At 39.2% G+C, this 23774-nt stretch overlaps 1 protein-coding gene across 1 annotated transcript in view; it reads right to left on the reverse strand.

Moving 5' to 3' along the window:
- Window positions 1-827: 827 nt before the first annotated feature.
- Window positions 828-23774, reverse strand: part of ARHGAP5 (Rho GTPase activating protein 5) — a 47112-nt gene continuing 24165 nt past the window's right edge. Inside the window, exons 4-8 of the mRNA XM_054162089.1 lie at window positions 20764-20911; window positions 11579-11656; window positions 10240-10371; window positions 8680-8785; window positions 828-1338 (exon numbers count right to left, since the gene is read on the reverse strand). Of these exons, the coding sequence (XP_054018064.1) occupies window positions 1008-1338; window positions 8680-8785; window positions 10240-10371; window positions 11579-11656; window positions 20764-20911 (795 nt within the window). The 3' untranslated portion in view covers window positions 828-1007. The remainder of the gene's footprint in view (window positions 1339-8679; window positions 8786-10239; window positions 10372-11578; window positions 11657-20763; window positions 20912-23774) is intronic.

Raw genomic sequence — 23774 nt, forward strand, 5'->3', positions numbered from 1 at the left:
TAGATTAAAACATCGTTTGGTTTAGAGAATTTTACTACAACAAAAGTCATGTTTATGTATGAAAAGTTATATAACCTTATATGAAAATGTCATGAACTATTTTCTAAACACTACATGTATTCCCAAGTGGGAAAAAAAATTAAAATATCTAAAATATATTAGATTAAGTTTACAAGACCATCAATGATCTTTTAAACATGCAGCTGTTTACAGAATGAACAGTTTTACAAAATGTTTAGTTCAGTCATGGAACATAGAGAAATAAGTAGGCAACATCAAAATTTTCTTTACAATATTTGAAACTCACTTTTACAACAAGCATGTCCTTGGTATTGTGCTGTAAGAAATAATAAGCAAGTTCACCCACCCTTAACAAACTATCCACAGGTTTACTTACAAGTCAAGATGGATGGTGAGGGACTGTAAAATTCTCAACAGTGCATCTTTGCATTCTTCCATAAACCATCCTAAGCATACCGTCACGCAAGTAGCCAGGAGATTACAAAATAAACTATAGCTGGGCTTTAGTCGTTTTACACAGAACGCCTGAACGTGAATAAAATTGCCAAAAATAGCATGTTAAATAACAAAACCAGCCATAAAGCAGGCTGTAAGCATTGAATGTTTCATAAATGTAATTTTTTAAAATCATTAAATTTCTATAGAAAAATTTTTTTATTCACAATATATTGTGACAAACCGTCACAGGAATGATATAGTGATTGCAATAAGGTATCATGCAGCAGCAGCTTTGTAATTTATAGCTATTTTTGCTCTTAAAAATGAAACCTCTCCAGTCATGCTTATCACATAGGTTTGTTTTTTTGTTTTTTATCTGCAGAGTGTACAAATGAGGAACACAGTACGGGATAGAACAAAAAGATGTCCAATCAGCTGGATGGGAATTATTTCTCATAAATATCAAGTACATTACTGTATCCTGAAACATGCACGTCTATAGCTTGTCTTTACCGTCCAGTGCCAGGCTGCCTGCAATCATCTTCCGCTTATATAATACCCAGAGGGTCTGCTGGTAGTTGTGACTGTATCAACTGAGGCTGCAGTGGTGGCGGCAACTGCAGAGGTACCATCGGTTCCACCATCTGCACTGCGTTGGAAGGCGGTGGCTGACACGCCACTGGGTTAGGTGCTTCTACAATCTCCCCGTTGTAAAAGAAAAACTGACACTGTTGAATGAAGGTCTCTATAACAGACTGGTGGATTTTGGTGGTGGAAAGAAACTCTCTGTTTTCAAAATCGGGTCTCATCAAAGTAGGCCAGAAACAAATCGATAAATTATCAGCAGTCATGAAGTTGGTCTTATATTGCTGGCTAACCCTGAAATGAGAACAACACGCACAGAATGAATTACAGCCAAGATGAGATCAACTACAAATACTTTCACAGCTCTCTTAACTGTCAGCATTTTTGTAGGACGCTCCAGATTTTAATTCCTTTCCTCCAGCTATCCATTAGAACAATTGTTCTTGGCATTTCTAAGCTGCTACACAGGAGAAAAATCTAGAAACCGTGACTTTTCCAGATTTGGATAGCTTAACAGTTGTAAGACTGAGTAAGCTCTTCATCAAGAAATGCAGTGTTTCACCAACATTTAGAAGTCACAACAACAAGCAAGCTTTCAACTTCTCAACCAGCATTCTTAAAATAAATAACCATCAAGTGCTGAGTATAGCACACCTCTGCAGGGTTTTGTCATACTGGCCAGCAACAGAATTTGGCCAAGCTGTAGAGAACATCACCAGTGGAAATTTCGCTCCTGTCACCACACCTGTAACACACAGGTTTCCACCTGGGCTGCTCCTTCTGGAACTTTCCTGCTTTTAAGCAGGGGCTGGAACAGGGTCCTTCACTTAGGATCTAAACCCATCATTACCATGCCATTATGAGTGAAAAGAACAAACTCCAAAACCAAACAACCCTCTTCTTACTATTGAATGCCACCTCAGAAAAAAACCCAACTGTACTGCTTTTCACAGTAATAAGCTAGAACGAGCCAGGATATTTTGTTTTCTAAAAATACTCTGCATCTAAAGTAATATCAGAATTTTATCAAGAAGCAGACAGTGAAAGATACACAAAAAACTGTGTGCTAATAAATTTTACAAACAACTAAGATATTCACTCAGCTGGGAACATGCAATTCCTCTATTACAACAGACAGCACCAAGGTAACTGAACTATAGTTGTCTTGCAGAAATAGACAGAAAATAGAGCTTCAGCAACTTGTCAGTTACAGTTCTGATGATTAACAAGAGCAGACTGAAAGAATTTCTGACAGTTGGCTGTAGTCCATACATTCAAAAGCTGTGAAAACCATAGTAAACACTAGAATTAATGCTATAAGAAAATATTTTCCCTCATTTACAATGCACATATAGTGGTAACTATAAGGGGTAGACTTCCCTTTTAGCATGCGCATTACTTATTTCAATAGTGTGAGGGTACACAAATCCTGCCTCTCAATCTGTCTTGAATAAGTTTGGCCCAGAGGGTATTTGGATACTATCCCTGAGTGACAGTAATACTCAGAATCTCTTTCCTAAAAGAATGACATTTTAACTTCATTTAAGGATTAAAGAACCCAAGAATATAACTGTAATCTTACATTCTCCTTTGCATTTTTATTCAAGAGTTTTTATTAGAGAGTTTTCTTCTCATACCATAATTCTGCCTAGACTGGACTCAGAGATAGAACAGACTGAAATTTAAGTGTAAGACCTTGTGATGGGACAAAGAATCTATCAGATTTTTTTTTAACAGAAATGCCTGTATCTTTTTCCTGAATCAAATACAAGGAAGAACTCCCAAAGGGATTTCAAACTCGATAATGGGATTTCTTTAGAAAACAAACTACAACAAGGCAGGTTACAAAACCAGGGGGGAAAACAGCACCTGCTATGTAATAACATTGAAAGAAAAGACAGATCATCTAGTTTGCACACTGTTGGGTTTGGTTTTTTCCTGTAATTTTTTCTCTGAATTTAAAAATCTCTCAGGGGCTTCTTCAGTTGCACAGACTAAAATACACAGCCACCATCAGCATAGAATGGGCCGGGCCGGGCCGGATCTCTAAAGGTCACCTAGTCCAACCTCCCTGCAATCAGCACAGGCTGCCCAGGGCCTCATTGAGCATCACCTTGAATATTTCCAAAGAAGTGGTCTCAACCACCTCCCTGGGCAACCTGTTCCCATGTTCCACTACTCTCATAGTAAAGAGCTTGTTCCTAACATCCAATCTAAATCTGCTCTTCTCTAGCTTAAAGCCATTGCCTCACATCCTGTCACTGCAAGCCTGAAGCACTTCTAGGATTTCATTATGTGTTTGGCTTTCTCATGCACCTTTTTTTCCTCCCCTTGTCACAAGTTCTCTGCTGCTGCCTCTCCCATATAAATCTCATTTGATCCAGTTGTAGCTTGCTGCTGCCCTGGATGCAAGTGAAGTTTCATTCCTCCCCTCTACCTTCTCCCTCTCAACCAACTTTCTGGAATTTGGCCCCAGGGTGACCAAGATCAGCTGGTGTATTCTGCAGGTCATTATCCCCTATTTGCTCTCCTTTAGAACATGCTGCAGCTGCATAATCATTAGATCCAATGAATGAGCCTTGCACCTAACTAGATTAAATATAAGACTTTATTGTCTCCTGTGTTTCCATTCTCTAAGGGGAATTAAAGACCTACCAACTTGCATGCCACCTCCTACCAAACTTTCCAGAGAATCTTCTGTAAGTGCTTAGCAAATGTCTCTTCCCCTCCTTTTACATTCAGTGCAGATGAAAAATGAAGAGTCTGTTTCTCTTCCATCTGCTCCCTTCCTCCACTGCAAACTTCTCAGGAACTTAAGGCTATAACTCTGCTCTATGTTCAGCCTTTAAAAGCTGTACACCTATGTGCAGACTTCAGTAGCCCATTATGCTGTATTAACCCTTATAAAGGGAGTCATTATCAAATAATAAACACAGAACACAATATCTATAAAGACAGTATCAACACTGCCCTGTTTCAGCTCCACCTTTAAAATTCAGTTCTACTTAATTAACCACAATTAGATAGCTAGTATGCTCTGAAAGGGGCCTATCACTTCACTGTTGCCATTTATGATCTTCTCATGGTTTCTCTGGTATTTCAACAGTACACTCCTGTTATTTCAGTAACCATGTTCTACACTTGTGCTCACATCCAAATAGTAGCAATCACCAACTGCTATTACCAATACACCACCACCACGTTTCTTACTCCAGTGACATCTTGTGCAGACATCTTGAGTGCCATTATGCAGCACATGCAGGGCAACCAGGTAATCAGGCCCCGTCAGCCAGGGTTGATGAAAGGCAGGTCCTGCTTGACAAACCTGATCTACAAGAAGGCGATCCGCTCAGGGGATGAGGGAAAAGCTGTGGATTACCCAGACTTTAGTAAAGCCTTTGACACCATCTCCCTCCTGGAGAATCTGACTGCTCATGGCCTGGATGGGTAGCAGTGAATGAAGTTAAATCCAGTTGGTGGCCAGTCACAAGTGGTGTTCTTGAGGGCTCCATTCTCTTTAATATCTTTATCAATGATCTGGATGTGGGCTTTGAGTGCTCTCTCAATTAAGTTTGCAGATGGCACTATGCTAAGAAGCAGCACTGATCTGAGTCAGGGTATGAAAGCTCTACAGAGGGACCTGGACAGGCTGGATTGATGGGCCAAGATTAATTGTATGAGATTCAGTAAGGTCATATGAAGCTTCCTGCACCTAGATCACAACCCCAAAGCAATGTCACAGGCTTCTGGTAGAGTGGCTAGAAAGCTTCTTGGCAGCAAAGGACCTGGGGGTGCTGGTTGACAGCTGACCGAACAAGAGCTAGCTATGTGCTCAGGAGGCAAAAAGGCCAAGAGCATCCTGGCCTCTATCAGGAATAGCATGACAAGCAGGACTAAGGAAGCAATTGTCCCCCTGTAATCAGCACTGGTGAGGCCATGCCTTGAGTAGCGTGTTCAGTGTTGTAGTGAGTGGCCCAAAAAAGACATTGAGATTGTGCAGAGGTTCCAGAGGAGGGCAACAAAACTGGATAAGGGCCTGGAGAACAGGTTTTATAAGAGAGGCTGACAAAACCAGGGTTGTTTAGCCTGGAAAAGAGCAGTCTGAAGGGAGAGCTTAGTGCTCTCCTAAAACTACCTGAAAATTGGTTGTAGTGAGGTAGGTGTTGGTCTTTTACTACCTAGTCACAAGTGATAGGATGAGAGAAAATGGCCTTAAGTTGCACGAGAGGGAAGGTTTGGATTTGGTATTAGAAGAAACTTCTTCACTGAAGGGGCTATCAACCACTGGAATAGGCTCCCCAGGAACATGGCCAAACCCCCATCCCTGGAGGTTCTTAAAAGATGTACGGATGTGGTGCTAAGGGACACAGTTTAGCACCGGACTTGGTGCAGCCAGACAACGGTTGGACTTGATGATCTCAAAGGTCTTTTCTAACTGAAACAATTCCATGATTCTATGACACAAGACATAAAAACAAAGCAGTTAAAACATCAGTTGTGATGAGCAGAGAACTCTTCCATCACATGTAAAGGTGATTTACCTCATTTAATGAGCAATTCATTTGACAAGCAACATTTCCATTTTAATTATACAGGCAGAAAAGTACCACAAATTAATCTCTTCAAAAAATAAATACAGGCCATAAACAATTTAGTTACAAGTCTTTAGGAGCCTGTATCCACTTATTATGTACCTCTCTATATATATGCAATTGCTTATGCTCAAGCAGTTTTCTTGATGAATGGAATGCACCTACCTAACACTGCAAATGAGACAGAAAATAACAATCTTTCTTAAGAAAAGATTATTTTGCTACTGGCAGCCCAGAATGTAAATTGGTCATCACTAAAAGAAAGAGCAGGCTGGAAAGCAAAGGCCAGTGTACATCACTGACATTCTCCAGTAAGTACTGTGATGAATATATTTAATTTGTCTCTAGATATGCAGGCATTTTTTCAGTTGGTTTTTTTTTGAAGTGTATTTAGCTCCAACTTGCAGCAATCCAAGGTACTTAACACTACATTTAGCTATGGCTATGCCAATAGGCGACCAGCTGAAGACTTGTGACAGTTCAGAGACTGACAGCCTTCCATGAAAACGTCTATCAGGTCCATTAATAAACTTTTCAGGTAACTGTGTCAAGTTTGAGATGTTTTGTTATACTTGAGATACATAATAGAGAATTGCACAGTATACTTGTGTGCAAATGCACAGAATAATTCTATCCAGTGAGAGGATTTTCTCTATTTTGAAGGATGAATTCACATTTGGCAAGACAGGGATGGAAAAGCCCATCCATTTTTGTGTGAAGGAAAAACAGGTAACATCATGAAGCTTTAGCAAGCCATGTATGTGATGAAGACAAGTGTAAAAGCAGATGCCTAAATTCATCCTACAGTCAGACACTTTCCAAACTGCAATACAGATCACCTCTCTCTCTGATGACTAAATATGGACTTCAGAGGTCTCACTTCTGCACCCATATTGCATGCCCAGTTAGATCATTACAAATCTTTCAAAAACACAAACACACACTAGTCTGGAAGGATTTAATAACTTAAAGTGTCATGAAAAACCTTAGTGGTGTATACACACAGAACTGCCTGTCCATTGCAGAGGGACCTGAAAGCCCTGGGGGGTCAACAAACTGAATATGAGCCAGCAACATGCTTCTGTGGGTAAAGGCCACAAAGGGCATCCTAAGTCGCATCAGGAGTGCTGCCAGCAAGTCTAAAGAGGTGACCTGCACCCTCCTCTCAGCACTGCCAAGGCCACACCTGGAGAATGTGGTCCAGCAATGGACTGTATGCTCTCCAGCTCAGCTGACACATGGATGTACTGGAACAAGCCCAATCAAGGGACATACTGACTATGAAGAGATCAAGGATCTCTCAAATGGGGATATGCTGAGAAAGCTGGGACTGCTTAGCCTGGAGAAGCTGAGGATGTCTTATCATTGGTTTTTAAATCTCTGATAGGAGAGTGTAAAGATGATGGATTGAGACTCTTCTGAGGGGGGTTCAGTGACAGGACAACACACCGAGGAAATTCTGGCTAAGAAAAGACCTTTTTTTACTGTGAGGGTGACTGAGCAGCAGCACAAGCCACCCATGAGGTTGTGGAATCTCCTCTCCTTGGGGATACTGAAAATCCAATTGTCCTGGGCAATCAGTTCAAGCTGACACTACCAAAGCAATGAAGTTATGACTAAAACTCCAAAGGTCCTTTAGCAACATCAACAATTCTGTGATTTTTTTTTTGTGTAAGAAGGCAAACCAAGCCTATCACAAACTAATCTTTAAGCAACAGATTACTGAATAATGAAGTTTTGTGGGTTATTTAAAGAGAGTTATATTTAGTTTTGGCAATGTTTATTCTTTAATCACATAGTTAAGAACAATCCTGGTTTAGCTGAAAAAAAGAAGCATGAGTAAACTAGATTTTTTTCTTCCTTTTTTTATGACTGAATATTGTACACTTGTGCAGATACAGGGTCAGATTATGAGGGAGTACATATCCACTAATAATCAGATTATTTCAGTAGCTAGAGAAATAATTTTCAAAGAGAAAACCATTACAATTTGCTTGTAAGATGCAAGACTTAGGAAGCAAGTGTAACCACTTTACTGTTACTAGGAGCTCTGTTCTACATTTTACTTATTCAGCAGGGGGTTTGGATGCTACATTTTACATTCTGACTGAAGCTAGCCCTGATTTACAGGATGATGGAAGGGGTGGGGTTTAGGCCAAATTACTTTCAGGCCCCTCAACACCCATGTTAGTCTATAAATTTAATAGCTACATCTGAAAAAGAAAAATCAAAATGAAAAAAAAAAAAGAAAAGAGTGGGCAGAAAAAGAAGAGCAAAGAAAAGAAAAAATAATAAAAGGAGAAAATACAAAAGAAAAGAGAAGAGATATATGCAACTGTGGTGCATAGTTATTCTTTCTAGGTGTTGGTTTGGGTTTTTGTCCACAGTATCACGAAGGTTGGAAGAGACCTCAAAGATCATCAAGTCCAACCTGTCACCACAGACCTCATGACTAGACCATGGCACCAAGTGCCACATCCAATCCCCTCTCGAACACCTCCAGGGATGGTGACTCCACCACCTCCCTGGGCAGCCCATTCCAATGGCTAATGACTCTCAGTGAAGAACTTTCTCCTCACCTCGAGCCTAAACTTCCCCTGGTGCAGCTTGAGACTGTGTCCTCTTGTTCTGGTGCTGGTTGCTAGAGAGAAGGGACCAACCCCCTCCTGGCTACAACCACCCTTCAGGTAGTTGTAGAGAGCAATAAGGTCTCCCCTGAGCCTCCTCTTCTCCAGGTTAAACATTCCCAGCTCCCTCACCCTCTCCTCATAGGGCTTGTGCTCAAGGCCTCAAGGCCTTTTGTTACATACACCATTCTTGTAACTTCATAGTAACTATATTTATGCCAATAAAACCTGAGATACAAACCTTTGCTAATCAACCTCTAACTCCTAGCTTAATTTTCCACATTTTCAGTAACAGATAAGCAACACAGCACAAAATTTTCAATTCTAGTAGCCAATTCATTGTTACTAAATTCTGTTTTTTTTTTTTGCAATTGTTAACAACTTCACAACAAAACTTTAGTAGCAAAATCCCAAACCTGTTTAGATGTGTTATGATGTATTTGAAGACATCATAGTTGACTGGGTGGAACTTCTTCACAATTTCTTTTAGCTCGTGTAGCCGTTCTGTCTTATCCACGATTTCTAGAGAAAGAAGCAACATTTTCTGACACATCCAGAAAGACAAGCTGAATAAAGCATTGCTAAGTCTTTTTCCTAATATAGTGGTACAAAGAAGATACCCACGGTGAAAACATCAAGCCAGCAAATACTGCACAGAAAACTTTCCTATTGGAGGTAACTATTTAAACCCTCCCAAAAAATAATAGAATTCTGTATGTAAAGAGAATTCACTGCATTTAACAGCAAAGAATCCCTTGACTGTGGGCTTGTAGAATGACAGCTAACAATGTGACAGAGTCATTTCTTACCAGATTTTCTCTGTTTGCAAAATAGAATAGAATAGAATTAACCAGGTTGGAAGAGACCTTCGAGATCATCATGTCCAACCTATCATCCAATACTACCCAATCAACTAAACCATACAACCAAGCATCCTGTCAAGCCTCGCCCTGAACACCCCCAGCGACGGCAACCCCACCACCTCCTCAGGCAGCCCATTCCAGTGGGCAATCACTCTCTCTGTGTAAAACTTCCTCCTAACCTCCAGCCTAAACCTCCCCTGACACAGCCTGAGACTGTGTCCTCTTGTTGCCTGGGAGAAGAGACCATGTGTGACTCCACCACCTCCCTGGGCAGCCCATTCCAATGGCTAATGACTCTCAGTGAAGAGCTTTCTCCTCACCTCGAGCCTAAACTTTCCCTGGTGCAGCTTGAGACTGTGTTCTCTTGTTCTGGTGCTGGCCACCTGGGAGTCAAATGTTGTGACTTAGCTGTAGCTAAGATTTATTTGGACTGTAGTCTAATAGAGATCCAGGGGAAGGATGACAAATACATTAACTTAAAACTATCTTAAGCTTATCAGTTATTTAAATAATAAAATAATTATGAATGAGCCTGGTGCAGCTATTTTAAATCTATTGCTTAAAAGAGGACAGAGATTTTCCCAGGGCCAAGTCAGGCTCTAACCCTAGCAGCCTTCAAAGCCAGGTTGGATGGGGTTTTGAGCAACCTGGCCTACTAGAAGGTGTCCATGTCCATGGCAGAGGGGTTGGAACTAGGTGGTCTTTAAGGTCTCTTCCAACCCAAACTATTCTGTAATTCTATGATTATTTATGCCTCAAAGATGAAATAATTTGAATGTAAGTTTTTAACTTGTTAACAGGGGAAAAGTTCCAAGAGCTTTCACCACATGCAGCACGAATATAGAATGGAAAAAAACCTGTAGATTTCTCCAATTCAATTTTCTAGGAAAGTAAGACATAAGCAACAACTTCTTTGGAAGAAATAAGGTGTTCTCATTATTTCATCACATAGTTCTGTCAGTTTCAAAGAGCATTTTAAAATGTACAAGTCTAAGCAATTAAAAAAAATGTCAGTGCATTTAGTCCTTTCAAACTACAATGAAGAAAAAATTGCAATAAAACCAAGTACTATAATTAAATCAAGACATGACTGTTAGATTGTTTGCTACTTACTTGATGTTTCTAACAAATCCTGATGCAAAGAGTAAGGAATTAAGGGGTCTGGCAGGTCTGCAAAAAAAGCTTTAAGAGCACCAGCCACTGCATTTACCGTTACTCCCATGGACTCTAGACTGATATTGTGATCTGCAAAACAAAATTACAACAGCTGTGTAAGTCAAACCTACAGCTCTCGTTCCTCACAGTTGTTTTATGAAAGCATGGCTTTATTCAAAACATTGAGAATTAAAATGTTGCCAAACATTTGTTTGAAAAAAAAAAAAACAGGCCTGAAAAGATGAACCTATGGATAAGCTGCCATCACTCTCAGCTATGTGAAAACAAACATAAGAAAATCCAAATATTTTCTGCAGAAAATGAAACAGCAGAATAGCAGGAAAATAAAGCTGTCTAATTGTCCATGAAGACTTGAATGCTTTTTTATTTGCCAATGACTGGCTTCTGATTAATCAATTTTGTATAATAATTATTTTTAAATCCTAGATAGAAAAAAAATTTAGTTAAAAATGGCACAGGGCACATGCTATCTAATTTCTAAACCATGCCCAGAAGTGGAAGCTCTCTTAAGTCACAGACCTTCAGACATTTGAAAACTGAAATCCTGAGAATGCTACGTTTACTTTTCAGAAGTCCACTCCACCTGGAACATCTTTTAACAAGATGACTGAAGAAAACCTAGCACTATACTCAGATTATCTGGAACAGTACAGTGAGGCATACTAAACAAGTATATTTACTTTCCAGGACAAATCCTATGGTTTTTCACAGGCTTGACATCGTGCTTAATATCTAAGAACTTTTAAGAAGTGCTTTTTAGTTTGAAATAGCAACTGAGATTGCCTGCCCTCTCTTAACATAAAGTGAGGAGCATAATGTACCAATCACATTCCAGTACACTCTGGTATAAGAAAGGGTAAAAATTTATTATCAGGATTTAATTCTTAATCCATATGATTGAAGGGAGCTTTTAATGACATAAGTATCAAGTAGTACTACATTGGGGAGCACTAAGAAGAGGAAGTGAAAGCCTTAATGCCTAGTACTGAAGAACTATTAACACAAGAAGCAGCTGGCACCGCACTGTAACTTTTTTAAACACGAGAACAACAACTAGAAAACATTTTAGCACTTAGAGCTGGCTGCAGCAAGATTCTATCCCATCTTTGGTTTATACACAGCTTCATTGGTAATAAGGCGGACTACACCAGTAACAACCTATCAGAGCATTAAGTATTACAGCAGTCAGTTTGGAAGTACACCCTTTCATATTGCACTGTAATAAACTTGTGGAGAATCCAGGTTCTGTTTTGGCTTTAAATAATAAAATCATTACCTTGATCAAACTGTTTCTGAATGTTGTCCTGGTCTGTTTTGTTCCCACTAACACGGTACAAGCCTTCAGTACATAATCCTTAGAAGGGGAGGGAAAAGAAAACAACATTCAAAACCAAGTATACTACAGAGCAAAAAGACATCCACTCAGAATGACTAACTCAGAAACCAAAAGAGGGAATACAAATCTTTAAGTACCTAAAAAGTAACATGTTGTTTAACCCATATACTGCTACAGGACTACCAAAACACAAAATACCAGCTGTCTATCCAGTCCAGTATTCTATTTAACATGGATCAGACAAAACCATATAGTGGGATAACAAGAACCTGACTGCAAGCACTTGGCCAAAATCATTCTCCTCTCTACTACAAAGGTGCTATTTGCATCTTTTTAATTATAAAATCTTCATTATAGGGGGCAGGCACCCACAGAACTTAAGACTTTTTAAAACTCTTCACAATTTCAGCTTAGCATCACTATGGCAAGCAACAGAACACCAGTAAAAGCTCTGTACCAAGAGCAAGCATTTGTAATTGATTCCTGACTTTTAAATTTCACGGTGAAACATGCTCCTGTACGAGCCAAGGACTTATTCTTCTAACACACTTTCCCTTTTACCATTTATATTTCATAAGCTTTGCATCCATTTCTACTCACTCCTTTTCTGAGGGAAATTATCACATCACTCACAAGTCTTTCTTTAAAGGACAGGGGAAGAGTGGAAAAGGAGAAGGGTGTTAAGCAGCAGAGGTTCTCCAGGCTTCTCATTGTTTCTTTGCCTTACTATGCATTATAGTCATAATTACAGCAGGCATTCTAGGTAAACAACATAAAACCCACCCCTTTACTGTACACAAGCACACTTGCTCACTCCAGCAATTATGCTTCCTGTCACACTGCCGTCTATTTTGCCCACAGCTACCGACTGAACAAAAGCATCCATCCTGCTCATCACACCATTATTACCCAAGATCTTGTTCTTTGTTCATTCAGAACCTATTAAGGAATTATAGTTCCATAATTCTCCAAGTTACTGTTACAGGTGTGAAATTGTCTATATGCTAGACCTACATATCAGTACATGGCTCTATTTAAAAGTTCACAAGTTTTAGACCTTTAGGAAATCTCTTGGCTTTTTACCATCACTGCATTTCAGATTATCAGATGGCTCCTCCATCACGTCACTGAGCGTGCCTTCTAAGTTACCAAGAAACAAGGACTCCTACTACAATGCTCAAAGTACAGAAAGCACTTAACTGCCTCATACTGCTGGGGAATTTATACCAATTAATTTGATATCAACTCTTCTAACTCTACTCTTCCTTCTTAATCCTTGACAATTCTTATGCCTCTTCACTGGCTGCATCACAGCTATTTTAGTAAGCCTTTCATACTTGGGTGGCACAGGGCAAAAATTGGTTCCACGAAAGGGGTTACAAATCTGACTTCAAGCGAAAGCCCCAAACGTCCTACATGCTGTCACCAGTAGAAACACTTCACATTCCTCTTCCAGAAGTTGCAAATAAATAAATAAATAAAGTCATTGCTCGGTAAGACTAAGCTAGATTTGAGATTCTCTTTGCTTAGTATGAGAGACTTCTCAGCTGCAGGTCCTACAGCCCCAAGGTATTCTGTGCTATTTCCAACTACCATTCAAATTCTTTCTGCAGAACAGGAATTAAATGTGCTGCAACAGCCATTTATGAGAAGTCTGATCCAGACACTGGTTATAAGTGTGTAAACCTTGAGTACTTGAAGTAGGCTGCTCCTGAGAGAGAGAGAGATCTCTATTGCAGTATCTAAGCTGGTTTGGTTTATTTTGGCTTTTTTTCTATTTCATCATACAGTAGGTAACTTTTTGCTCAGATGAGCACACCTCTGAGAAACATAGAAAGACAACTTCAGAGGCTTTCCAGGTTGAACAAGGAGTTGACTACTGAATTAAGGCATGTCCAAAAATACCTAAGTGCTGCAATTCTGGATTAAACTAAGTTTCTCTTTTAAATTCCTCGAGCAAAACTTTCCCCCCCCCCTTGCTTGTATACTCCAGAAAGTAACACTTCATGAAACAGGCAGTCAACTGTCATCATACTGTTTCTCTAAGGCACACAAAGAGACAAGTTCAATCTGTTTGCATACATATCAAAGTCTGAAAGAATAATTTAAGTAATACTTTGCTTCTCTCTGTTGTCTCTGCAATACTTATTACATCAAGTGTCAGACACTCCAGTTCACTAGTTTTAGCTTTTAAACATCTTGCATATCTATATATCCACGTTGAGAGAGAGAGAGCAAGTGTGCAACATCTGTCTTTTCTTGATGGCTTTTAAAAATACAGTTCCTTCATCTGCAATCCCAGAGGGTTTTTATTTTTTAAGATTTTTTTTTTTTAATCTATGTTCATATCCTGCTTCCTTTCTGGTCCAGCTGTAATTTTCAAGACATCTTTACTGGACACAATGGCTCTTGTAGCATTATAGATCAAAATCGTCCAATTTATTTTGCTTCTCTGTCCTGCTGGCTTTACTACATCTTTAGGTCATTCTTATTTTACACCAAAAATAGCCTATATTTACTTCAAGACAACTTCAAGTTCAACTCCTTTGTCTAGACTACCCTCCCAAAGCAGCTCCTACTGCTTAATAAGTTCTCTTTCTGTGCCTTTTTTTGTGCTGGTTTTTTGTTTGCAGATTTTTTTTTCCTTAACAAGTAGTCACTTTTCTACTCATTCCTAGTACCAGTTTTTTAAATCTATATAATTTCCCTTCATCATAAATTTTCTGAGTTAATCAATTCAGTTCCTCTTCATACAAGACTTACTATTACTGTCAAACACAGTATCTTTTCCTATTACCTACACTAAGACAGGCTGACCCTAACTGTAACCAGTATTCAAACCGTGTGCATACCATGGAATTACTTAACAGCGTGATTTTTCCCCATATCACTCACTCTCATAAATCTTTTAATTTGTTTTGCTTGCTTGACAGCAAGTACTGAAAGATGAAGTTTTCAGACAGCTGTCTATGATGATTTTAAAGCCTTTTCCCAAGTGACAACAGCTATAACAATATTTAGCCTTCTGAAAAGCCACACGGTATCTGCCGGCTTGATACCCATAGCCAGGTTCCACTATCACTGTCCTGTCTTTGTTAAACACAGCAAGTCTGTCACTCTCCAGTTTAATTCTTTTCCCTACAGTGTTAAATGAAGCATTTCAGATATTCTCCACTACAATAGCCATCCTTCCCACATCTACCTTTGTACATTTTGTGAACTATTCCATAATATTATGACCGGCTCTAAGTCTTCTCAAGCCCTGTGCTACCCAGACTACACAAGACTAAATGAACTGCCACCTTACTGACCCATAATAGTAATTTCTACATACAGCCAGAATATATGGAATTAGAGTAAAAAATCCAAACACTTTGCAAGTGCCTAGCAATAAATTTACTTCTACAAAGTACATTTAATACTATAGATTTAATGTATTCTTATCTCTGCATATTAACACTGACATTTAAAGGTCCACAACATTTGATCCAGAACCAAATGAAATATGCAGTAAAAAGCAGTGCAAGAAAATAATCTGTACTTTCAGAAATACTCAAAACCCAGGAAGCTTCCATCCAGTGCTGAATTAACAGCTATAATTTACATTAACCAATTATTAAAGAAGCTCTCATTTCACAAACTGTCACTCAATCACATATTTCATGGCCTGTTCATTGTGTAAAAAGAATAAAAGACTTCAAGTAACATGGCATGACACACATGCATAGGAAAAGGTAACTGCAGTCTCCTTCAGAAATGGGTGACATCTGCAGATACGCTGATTTGGCAGGTGTATTAGCTGTTCGGCCACTTAGGGTGTGGAGAAAGCAAGGAGAATAAGAGGTGCAGCAGTAAAAAGCCTGCAAAAGAAATTGCCATCTTGATCCTATTTGCATTGTTTAGGAATCCTTTATCTAACTCCCATGATGTTTCCTTTGAAAGGATACCTTAATTAGATATACAGCTCAAGTGCACAACTGTTAACAAATACTTCAAAACATATTTGTTTACAGTTTTCAGTGCTTCTCACACACTAATAAATTTATGCATGTGCTCCTCCTCCATTCATCTGGTAGTCAGTCTTCCATTAGGAGAAACAACTGATGCCTGTTTCCCCTTCTTCTCAATTTTGGACAGGGCTTCATCCCTGTTGACTAATTACAAAGTTGCAAAACAAACTGGTGTGCTGCTTCCTAACTACTGAAACCTGTTCTATAGCACTTTTTGAGTGATCACAGAAGGGAGCCTGGAGAGGTCAGATACTTTCATCTCCCGTTCCAACAAAGGTAAACACTGAATTCAGGTTGGGTTGCTTATCTAAATTTGATCTTCAATATTTCCAAGGACAGAGAGCCTTTGGGCAACCTGAACCAGTGTTAGAATAATCCTCAGAGTAAGAGGGTTTGCTTTCTTTGTAGTTGGAACCCCACATTTCAATGATCATTCTCTCTAATCCTCCTGTCACATACTTCAGTACTTCAGCTTGGCTGTGCCTTCTCAGTAACCTCCTCATAGGTATGCAAAGGTGCTTTTGGGTGCCTCAGCCTTCCCCTCTCCAAGCTGAACAGACAGGTCAGGACTTCCACCCCCAGAGTTCTTTTGCTAGACTCAATCGAGTTTGTCAACTTCCTTCTTGTAGTATTTTGAAGAGGTCTAAGGAGTAGAGGAAAAACAAGTAATGACCTCTGTTGCTGTAGTGCCTGAGCTCCTGTTGAGGTAGCCCAATAAAGGTGGCAGGATGCACTGTGACTTAAGCTTAGCCTGTTCTCCGCCGTAAATCCTAGACCCTTTTTAGCTGTACTGCTATCCAGCCAGACAAGCCCTCAGCATGTACCACTGAAGGACTTTAATCCTTGCAATTGTAATTGCAGGATTTGGCATTCATTCTAGCTGAATTTCATCAGGTTCCTGTTGTCCCATCCCTCCAGCTTGTCCACATTTAACTGAAGCCCTGTCCTTGAATATATTAACCACACCATGCACCCAAGTATCACTCACAGACTTGATGAGGGTACAAGACGTACTGTAGAGCTATTTAACTCTGTTACTATATTCATCCAGAATCAAGAGCAACAGAATCATGCTCTATGCATTTCTTTGATAAACATACAGCTTCATTGACTCAGCCCATGAAACACTGCCTATGTAACTGATTATGATGACCAAAAAGGGGGGAGGGGGGAGGATCACAAAAAACCTCCAACAAAACAACAGTCTAACTCCCTGCCTCATCAGTTGGTTTTTGTCCTTCCCTTGCTGCTAACTGTATAGTCCTGCTCCCTGCCTTGCACTTGGTTTGGTGTGTATTTGACTCTTAATTTACCAGCTGCAACACTAAACAGCGGGACCTTGTCTATTTTTGCTTCCCAAGACAGTGAACTCCACTGATTCAAAAATGCCTGACAAGCACCCAAAATAGAAAGTGGCAGAAGCATACAGAGCAGGAGAGGATCTTACTGTGTGGTAACTGTTCCTTATGAAACTACCCTCAAAATGCCAGGTCCCACACACCAGATCAAGGTAGGTGGCTCTTCTGTCCCATTCTGTTCTTTCTGGCCAAGAGAACAGACTCCTAAAAGCCTCAAGCTCTCCCAGGCCCTCTGAATATGAAGGAAGACAATCCAGCCTGAATTTCTGGATTTTGCAGCCACTATGAATGTATTTCAATGTTTTACCAGCCTTTTTACCTCAAAAGGCACTGATGAGTCATTCTCTTTGCCTATTTCTACCCAGTTCTCATTCTCCAGAGACAAACTTTGCATTATCTTTACTTTTAATGTCAAAATCTTGCCTCATGGCAGATTCGGTGTAAAAGACCTGGGTATAACATGGATGAGAGGGAACAGACAGAAAGCAATATTCTTTTAGTCGAATTAGCTCTGGGATTGTACATGTAACAGCATTACAAAAGGGTACAAATATTAAAAGCAGTAACTATTGTACACATGCAGAGTAGACAACTTTTAATTTCACCTATAGCTCTCCACAGAGACCGTGTGAGGCATTAAGAGAGCTGTGGATTTACCAATCCATTGACACAGGGTATATGCCTCCTTCAAAACAAAACTCTGTTGATTTATAAGAGGCTACAACTTTCCAGCTCCTGGTTTTACTGCACATTTTCCAAATTGTGCCTGTTCTACTGATGCACACTTTTTCCTTGTTGGTTTGGGGTTTTTTGGTGAAGATATTCCAGAACAGTATGGTAAAACAAAAATCTGCATGCTCTCAATTCTTGAAGGTTTATGGTGGAGCAAGAATCTTCAAAGACACTTTATGATATTATCTTCTCATCTAAGCATCCAAAACAGAGCAGAGAAAACTGGTTTTTCACACTGCGTACTTTCTAGCCTCAGTCACCATTTAGATGAGTGGGCACAAAGCACTGTCTTGTATAATTTCATGAGGCAGAGATAGGGAACATTAAAAATTAAGATGAGCCCTGGAATTTGAGATTAATCATATCTTCACAAAAAACCTGCAATTCTGTCATAATGTAAATTCCATGTGGTAATACAAAAGGGAAGGAAGGGGCTGAACTCCTCAAAAGTACCTTAAAAGGAAAAGCTAAACAATATGTCCTCTGTAAGAGAAAGATACTGATTAGCCTCATTCAAGAAGAGTTGGAGAAGACTACGTTTCTTGATTAAAAAATATGATGATAACAAACACTGGTATTCAGTTCAGATAGCAGACTGACAGCTGCTAAGATACACCTAAGGTACTGGATGATTCCCCAAGGGCTAAGTAGCTGATACAACAGCTCTGTCAAATGGGAATGTTACCATTCTGACTCCAGCCTGAAGCCAACAGATCCTGACTCGCCTTCCGCAGACCAATCCTCTCTAAAAATTGTGTAATTTTCTCTCACACAATCCCAAAGTCAGTGATGTGAGTCCATCTTAGCATTCAAAGGCCATGCAAGTCAACATCCTCCTTCAACGGCAACACATACATTCTATTGGAACAATGCTCAAAACAACTACAGAATAAAAACCAAGATTTCCACAGGTTAATATGGAAGTTGAAAAGAAGAACAAAAGCTACTGTCACAGAATCCATCAAAGGAGAAAGAAAATTGTAATACAGACCAAAAGTAGAGGTTTTGCTCTGTCTTCACTAAGTACTTAACAGAAAGAGCATGACAACCACTGTCTTTACAGCCACAAAGCAGACAGACATATTTGTCTAGCTTACATGTATGGCCAGAATGAAAATTCTCCACCTTTCAGTAAGTGCACAGCATCATCCCAGGACAAAGTAACATATATACTCAGTCAGCTGAAGGCAAAGCAGTACTTCCCGAGTCATCACTTTTGAGGAGCCTCTCACATTTTTAATACCTTGGCAGCTTAACTAAACATCTTATTGTTTAGACAAGTCATTAGAGAATAATAGAAGCGTTGAATCTTCTAGGGGCTTGCATTAATTGACAATTATGAGGAAAAAGAGAGAACAAATCATGTTCCCATACTATTATAGCTCTGTCAACCCACAAGCTGGTGAAAATCCTTTGGGAGAAACACTAGACTTCCTTTTGTAAGTTTACCACTAAGTCAACAGATATCAGACAATGTTACCTTTAGGCAAACACAATTTTATCTAGAACTGAATTTATAAATCTGCTGTTTGAAAGTATTCTTGCAAAGATAAACATGCACAGATTTAAGATATTCTACACTCTACCAACTCTAAATAAAAAAAGTCATTTGCTCTTCTGTGGTGGCAAATGTTTTATATAGCTATACATAGCTAGCTGTTGATACCACTATTACACCTTGCCCTTCTTCCCCTTTTTTTCAGGCTGAAATGGAAAAAGCAAAAGCATGAAGGAAGAAAATACAGTTCTTACCTTTGGGTAAGGAAACATAGGAGGCAAAGGTTAAAGACAGATTTACACTAACACCTCTGACTCCCAAAAGATCAGTGCCTAAGGTTTCACCTCACTTTTTTGATTGCAGTAATGCAGGATGTAAGTCTTCAAAAACAGCTACTAGGTTTACCACCAGTAGTGGTTCTTCTAGAAACACTACTCTCACAGATGGCAATAAAACTGAATTTAATTAAAAAAAGAAAATCTTTCAGGTTTGCTCTTGCTGTAGCTGTTACTGCCATCTTACAGCTAAAACTGTATTACAAAAATAAGAAAACATTGGGAAAAAAGGTGCCACTTTACTTTATGCTAAACAATACTTAACTGCAGATACCCATCAAAAGAGAGTCTTGCTCAGGTTTCAGCTGCAGTCAGTTTCACCCTCATTTGCTTCAAACACAGCAACATAGTATTTACGCAACTTCAGAGCACGGAAGACTTAACACCAACCAAAAACTGGTCTATGGCATCTTTAAAAACAAAATACCAAACCAAAACAATCAACCAAAACCCAACAAAACTCAATCACACATCACTCCTAAACCTCTAAAGAACTTCCCACTCCTAAATGTAGTCTTCTGCTGGATGAGCAGGATCATCCTAATCACTTCACGGTCATGCAGTCAATAGGCTGAAAGCAGGGACAAACACACAACCAGCAAGCCAAGGAGAAGAGAGTGAAAACCAAACTGTGAGATTTCACTGCAGTACAAACACATGTATGTGACTATTTTATGTTAAAACTGGAAATCTGAAAATCAAAACCATTTTTTTCCATGTAGTATTACACATTATTTAGCAACAAAATGTTTCTGTCTCTGTAGCAGGTTAAAACAGAATCCTAAGCCTACCAACAAAATAGAGTAGGTTGACTAATTAAGCAAAATCAAACATCTGTTTTCTGCAACTGGAAAAAAGGAGATTTCAAAGCTTTTTAATATGCAAGGTAAAAGAGACTGGAATGCTGTTTGGTGAGAAGTCATTTGGCATTAGAAAGTGATGTAAATTTTTTCAATCACAGGAAACAAATGTTAAACTTTGAATGTTTGTCAGAAAGAAGTTAAACAGTTGGGTAAATAAAGACAAAATAACATCACACACGAAGCACACAATTTAGAGAATGTTTTCTTTTAAAATGTGCTTTTCCCACCATCATTTATTTTTTAGGATAAAATTCCCCAAGTGCTGAAATAGAAAATGAGAGGCTTTTTACTCATTATGCAAAGTTCCTTCAATAGTTCTCCTATCTTACCTGTGTCTTCAATGAATTGCACACATTTTTCAACAAACAGAGGTATTGGTTTCTCAGGTGTAACCAGATCCTGCAGGGGCATCCCAAAGTAATTACTTTCCCAGTTTCTACGGATTGGAGGATTGAATGTCTTAGTTTTCTTTTTCGGCTACAACAAAACAAGAGTATTTTAAGTAATATTCAAGTCATAATTCAACTAACTCACACTGCAATCATTTGTGAAAGAAAACAGGTCACACATCTAGCAGACATGACAATTTCTCTATGGCAAACTGAGTGGAAATAAATGCATACATCATACACAAAACACTCAACTTCTATTAGATTTGGTCATTTTCATATCACATTAGGAACAGGATGAAGTGTTGTACCACAAACCAAAACAAACCCTGAGTGCCTTCTGTATACATCTCATTAGAGATACAAAACCATCTTTATATTGCAACTATGGTAGAAACATCACGATGCAAAATGCATAGCAATGTTAAAGTTTCAGGCACTCTGTTAACTTTGTAACATGCATGCACACACACACAGAGGAGGTTAGCACCCAAATTTAGTAAGAGGATGAGCTCACTAGGGAGGTTTCTTCCTTATATTAGTTTTTCCTTCTTTTTCCCCCCATGAGGGAGTTTTATTCAGTTCAACTGATAAATCATCTTTGGATGATTACAAGGATTATACTGTATCAGATACCATGTTTTATCTCAGAATGTTGATGAAAATATTCAGAGACCAATGTATAAAGAGATCAGTTAGCTGTACACTTTCAACTGAATATGGAAAATGAATATTAAAATCTAGTCTTTTATCCTTAAGTTTATATAGAGCAAGGAGTCAGCAAAAAGCAGGTACATTTTTCTATGAAAGCTCTTCAGTAAACATCTACATATATATAAAAAACCCCCAAACCAACACAACAGCCACATTTCAATTTGACACAAGGTTTCTAGAATTTTATAATTTGTAATAAGATTACACTTCAATTAGCTATTAAAAGAGGAAAAAAAAGAGAGAGATTAAAACCCTACACTTTTGTACCAAAGGCACTTAGTGAGTCATTAGACTACCTAGAATTTCAAGTTGGCAAAATACCTATTAATGATTGACTTGCCCACTGAGAATAAAAGAACTGAAGTTGAATTCTACAGAAATGGAAACTGCAGCCTAAAGAACATTTCTCCAGCTGTCACCCCACATGACCTGTGGAACTCCTCCATTTGATTTAAGAAAAACAAAAATCCATTAAACAAATCCTTTCAAATAACCTAATACAATTAAGACTTTTTATGTGGAATGTCTCTTTGTACCTCTTGAAATCAGTAACAGAGTACCCATGCCTGACCACCGTAGCGGAAGACAAACAAAGAGATCTAGCTTAAGTTTCAAGGTTGAGATTTCTGTAAAAGGTTGGGTCCTTATAATTTAGAAGGAAGGAACATTTAGCAGAGGATTCTTCAAAACATTACACAGAAATTGCTCTCCAGCAAGGAAAACTTTTATGACTAAAGCAGCAATACCTGAATGCGTTCTTTTCAAGTGTCAACTCTTGCCAGAACTTTCAGATATCCTGCGTAAGATACTGACGGTGACACCAGTATGGTGACACCAGTATGTATCTGCATACTGGAAACAGTTTTTTTCTTCTTTCCTTCTCAATGTGACAGTCCCCTGCTTTGAAGTCACCAGCATTCAAACATCACAGTATCACAGTAACTAAGGTTGGAAGAGACCCCAAGGATCATCAAGTCCAACCTGTTCCAACAGACCTCACAACTAGACCATGGCACCAAGTGCCACGTCCAATCTCCCCTTGAACACCTCCGGGGACAGTGACTCCACCACCTCCCTGGGCAGCCCATTCCAACGACGAATGACTCGCTCAGTGAAGAACTTTTTCCTCACCTCGAGTCTAAACCTCCCCTGGCACAGCTTGAGACTGTGTCCCCTTGTTCTGGTGCTGGTTGCCTGGGAGAAGAGACCAACCCCCTCCTGTCTACAACCACCTTTCAGGTAGTTGTAGAGGGCAATGAGGTCACCTCTGATCCTTCTCTTCTCCAGGCTAAACAATCCCAGCTCCCTCAGCCTCTCCTCATAGGGCTTGTGCTCAAGGCCTCTCCCCAGCCTTGTTGCCCTTCTCATAGTTCATTGCCCATTTTCTCTTTATCATAGTATGGCTTGGGTTGGAAAAGAACTTAAGAGATCATCTACTCTCAACTAGACTCAGTTGATCAGTCTCATTCAGCCTGGTCTTCAACAACCCCAGGGAGGAGGCATCCACAACCTCCCTGGGAAACCCATTCCAGAGTCTCACCACGCTTGTACTGAAGAACTTCCTAAGATCCAGTCTAAACTTAACTATTCCTCAGCTTAAAACCCATCCCTCTTGTCCTATTGCTAGACACATCCCATTCAGGTGAACAGCAGCTGAATGGGCCATGACAAACTAAACAAGTGAAAAAGAAATAAATCTTTGTTAAATGTTGAATGAAAGATCATTTTAGAGATACCTACAGTAACATAAAGAAAAAAGCAAAACCAAATATTCCCCCCTTAAGGCGTTCAGTATACATCCCCACCACCTTAGAATAAACACAGTAATACTCACACTGTGTATTTCAGACACAGCAGACAGGAAAAAAAACTGTGCACCTCTCTGATTAAGACATAATATTAGTGAAAGATAACCCAATATAAACAAATTTTGGTGGTAGGAGGGCAAAGCAATCTGTTTAATGGAATAATAAACTAGGTTTTAATGGAATTTTTATGACAATTATAATACTAACAGATATTATTGTCTGTGTAGAATACTTAAACATAGTATGGAATATCAAATACACATCTGCAAAGTCAGAATAATTTTTTCTAATAATTGTCCTGAGTTTAGAAGAAGTTCTAAGGGACTGAGATATCATACATTTGAAAAAACCACAACATCCAACCAACCAACAACAACAAAACCCAGAAAGGTCTCTGGTCTACCTTCCCCCCCCCCAAAAAAAAATCAA

Source organism: Dryobates pubescens, chromosome 5 (genome assembly GCF_014839835.1).
Source record: "Dryobates pubescens isolate bDryPub1 chromosome 5, bDryPub1.pri, whole genome shotgun sequence".
NCBI classification, from domain to species: domain Eukaryota; kingdom Metazoa; phylum Chordata; class Aves; order Piciformes; family Picidae; genus Dryobates; species Dryobates pubescens.